Genomic DNA, 2919 nt, shown 5'->3' with positions numbered 1-2919 from the left:
GTTTTATCTTAAAAACCATTAAAAATGGAAGATATTTCAGAAAGTGGTCGAAAAGTGACAAAAAAAAAGAAAAAAAAAGAAAACGTGTGCTTCAAATGAAACGACCAACAGGGACAAGCTGGTTCCCCAAAAAACAATGCCTAAACTGTCGATAAAATGTTATTTCACATTTGTTTTTATTTTTTCCAAACGCAAAGTCAAAAGTAAGATAAAATGAAACTAAAGACCACAAGGGGAAAAAACACTCACTTCAGCTGGGTTTTTACTGCTGTTGACTGCAAGAGCTCTGAGTCAAATTACGTGTCCGCCCACCGAGCGTTTTCATAAATTCAGCCATCGCCTCCTGAGTTTGCAGACTTTCAGCAATCCTCCTTCCTTACGCACGATCCTCAGCAGTCAGAATATTTGAAAGACACATAGAAGCGACCACTTCTGGTTTGAATTCTTCTTTGCAAACCAGTGAAAGATCGAAGGAGAGTACTTTTTAATCTTTTTTTTATGTTTTTGATTTTTTTTTTTAATTAAAGGATTGAAATCTGTCAATCAGACTGTGCGCCCTCATAGGCTGTCACTACAGTCTTCGGGCTCCAACTCTTGGACGCAGAAAGGCGGACTTTTATTTCTTCTTTTAGTTTAAAAAGCATCCCTTGGATTATTTTCGCATGAATCTCCTCGATCCATACCTGAAGATGACAGAAGAACAGGAGAAGTGTCACTCCGACGCTCCCAGTCCCAGCATGTCTGAGGACTCCGCAGGTTCGCCTTGTCCGTCCGGCTCCGGTTCGGACACCGAAAACACCCGGCCGTCCGACAACCATCTCATCAGGGGGCCGGACTACAAGAAAGAGGGTGAAGAAGAGAAGTTCCCCGTGTGCATTAGAGACGCGGTGTCCCAAGTGCTCAAGGGCTACGACTGGACTCTGGTGCCGATGCCAGTACGCGTCAACGGCTCGAGTAAAAGCAAACCTCACGTCAAAAGGCCCATGAATGCATTCATGGTCTGGGCTCAGGCAGCGCGGAGGAAACTGGCCGACCAATACCCGCATTTGCACAACGCAGAGCTCAGCAAAACTCTTGGAAAACTTTGGAGGTAAGCCCGCGTTGCACTTCCAAACTAATATTGCTGTGCGCTTACGCGCGCTGGCACGGCGCACGAGGTTTTATTGAGTTACCTTTGCTTTAATTCTATGTTTAATGATATTACAATGTTTTCATGCATGTTCTACTATAAGTTCCCTAAACTTTTTCTTGTTCATTGCTTTAATTATTAGGCATATATTTCAAATGTTTTTTTTTCTTCTTCAACAAACAGAACTTTTTCATGGATGTCATTTTCCTGATCTCTTTCCAGGCTCCTTAATGAGGTGGAGAAGCGGCCGTTTGTGGAGGAGGCTGAGCGACTGAGGGTCCAGCACAAGAAGGATCATCCCGACTATAAATACCAGCCCAGGCGGAGAAAATCTGTCAAGAACGGTCAAAGCGAAGCGGAGGACAGCGAACCGACTCACATCTCTCCAAATGCGATCTTCAAAGCGCTGCAGCAGGCCGACTCTCCTGCGTCCAGCATGGGCGAGGCGCACTCTCCAGGAGAACATTCAGGTGAGAACGACGGTGTACAAAGTACATCTCTGATTTTTTTTTCCTAGTCCGTTGACACTGTTTATAGAAATGTTATCCGTTTGCACCCTGAAAGACCCTGAACAGACCTGTTAATGGTTCATGGTTAATAATTAGTTTTACTGGTCTCTATGCAAATACACCTGTCAGAACTGTGCCAATAAACCTCTCCTGTGCAGTTACAGTTGTGCAGCTATAGCATGTAAGACAAATATTTGCTTAGGTAGAGCTTTTGTTGATCCAACTTTGCTCTTTTTTCTTACTAGGTCAGTCACAGGGGCCACCAACACCCCCAACAACCCCCAAGACAGATCTTTCTTCCAGCAAAGCTGACCTGAAGCGCGAGGGCCGCCCAGTGCAAGAGGGGACCAGCCGCCAGCTCAACATAGACTTTGGCGCTGTGGACATCGGTGAGCTGAGCAGCGACGTCATCTCCAACATCGGCAGCTTCGACGTCGATGAGTTCGATCAGTACCTGCCCCCTCACAGCCACGCTGGGATGACCGGCACAGCCCAGACCAGCTACTCCAACAACTACGTTATCAACAGCTCTGCCGTTGGCCAGACAGCCAATGTTGGAGCCCATGCCTGGATGCCCAAACAGCAGCATTCTTTGGCCACCATCGGTGGGGGTGGAGATCAAAGCCAACAGGGTCAACAGAGAACCACTCAGATCAAGACGGAGCAGCTGAGCCCCAGCCACTACAGCGAGCAGCAAAGCTCCCCACAGCACGTCAGCTACGGGTCCTTCAACCTGCAGCACTACAGCACCTCTTCTTACCCCTCCATCACAAGAGCACAGTATGACTATTCAGACCACCAAAATAGTGCCAACTCTTACTACAGCCATGCAGCTGGTCAAGGCTCCAACATGTACTCCACCTTCAGCTACATGAGCCCCAGCCAGAGGCCGATGTATACCCCCATCGCTGACAGTACTGGGGTGCCATCTGTGCCACAGACCCACAGTCCACAGCACTGGGAGCAGCAGCCCATATACACCCAGCTGTCCAGACCGTGAGGCTGAGCACTGACTGACTAACACTCACAGACTTTTCTCAGTGATCTTTACTCCACCCCTCCATGCACCCTTCATTGCCAACAGAAAAACACAAAAAATACTTTTTATATAGTTCTGAAAATATATCTTTAGATTGGCTCACAACAGTGCCTTTTGTATTGGTTGAAATTGTGATTATATTTTTTTAGCTATATTGTTGAAAAAAGTTAAATCCTCTATGAGGAGATCCTGGCTATGAATATACTAGTATGTACTGTGTATGTGCTCCACTCTTGCCATAT

General features: G+C 46.6%; 1 protein-coding gene across 1 annotated transcript; it reads left to right on the top strand.

Moving 5' to 3' along the window:
• Nucleotides 1-351: 351 nt before the first annotated feature.
• On the top strand, nucleotides 352-2719 carry sox9a (SRY-box transcription factor 9a). Its single transcript, NM_001105086.1, is given in 3 exon segments — nucleotides 352-1090; nucleotides 1352-1599; nucleotides 1884-2719. Coding segments are annotated over 3 exon segments (1431 nt in total). The 5' UTR covers nucleotides 352-662; the 3' UTR covers nucleotides 2639-2719.
• The last annotated feature ends 200 nt before the right edge of the window (nucleotides 2720-2919 follow it).

The sequence above is a fragment of the Oryzias latipes genome, chromosome 8 (genome assembly GCF_053564925.1).
Source record: "Oryzias latipes strain Hd-rR chromosome 8, Olatipes_Hd-rR_3.1".
NCBI lineage: Eukaryota > Metazoa > Chordata > Actinopteri > Beloniformes > Adrianichthyidae > Oryzias > Oryzias latipes.
The sequence above is the reverse complement of the archived record's forward strand: the minus strand, read 5'-3'. Positions and strand labels throughout refer to the sequence as shown.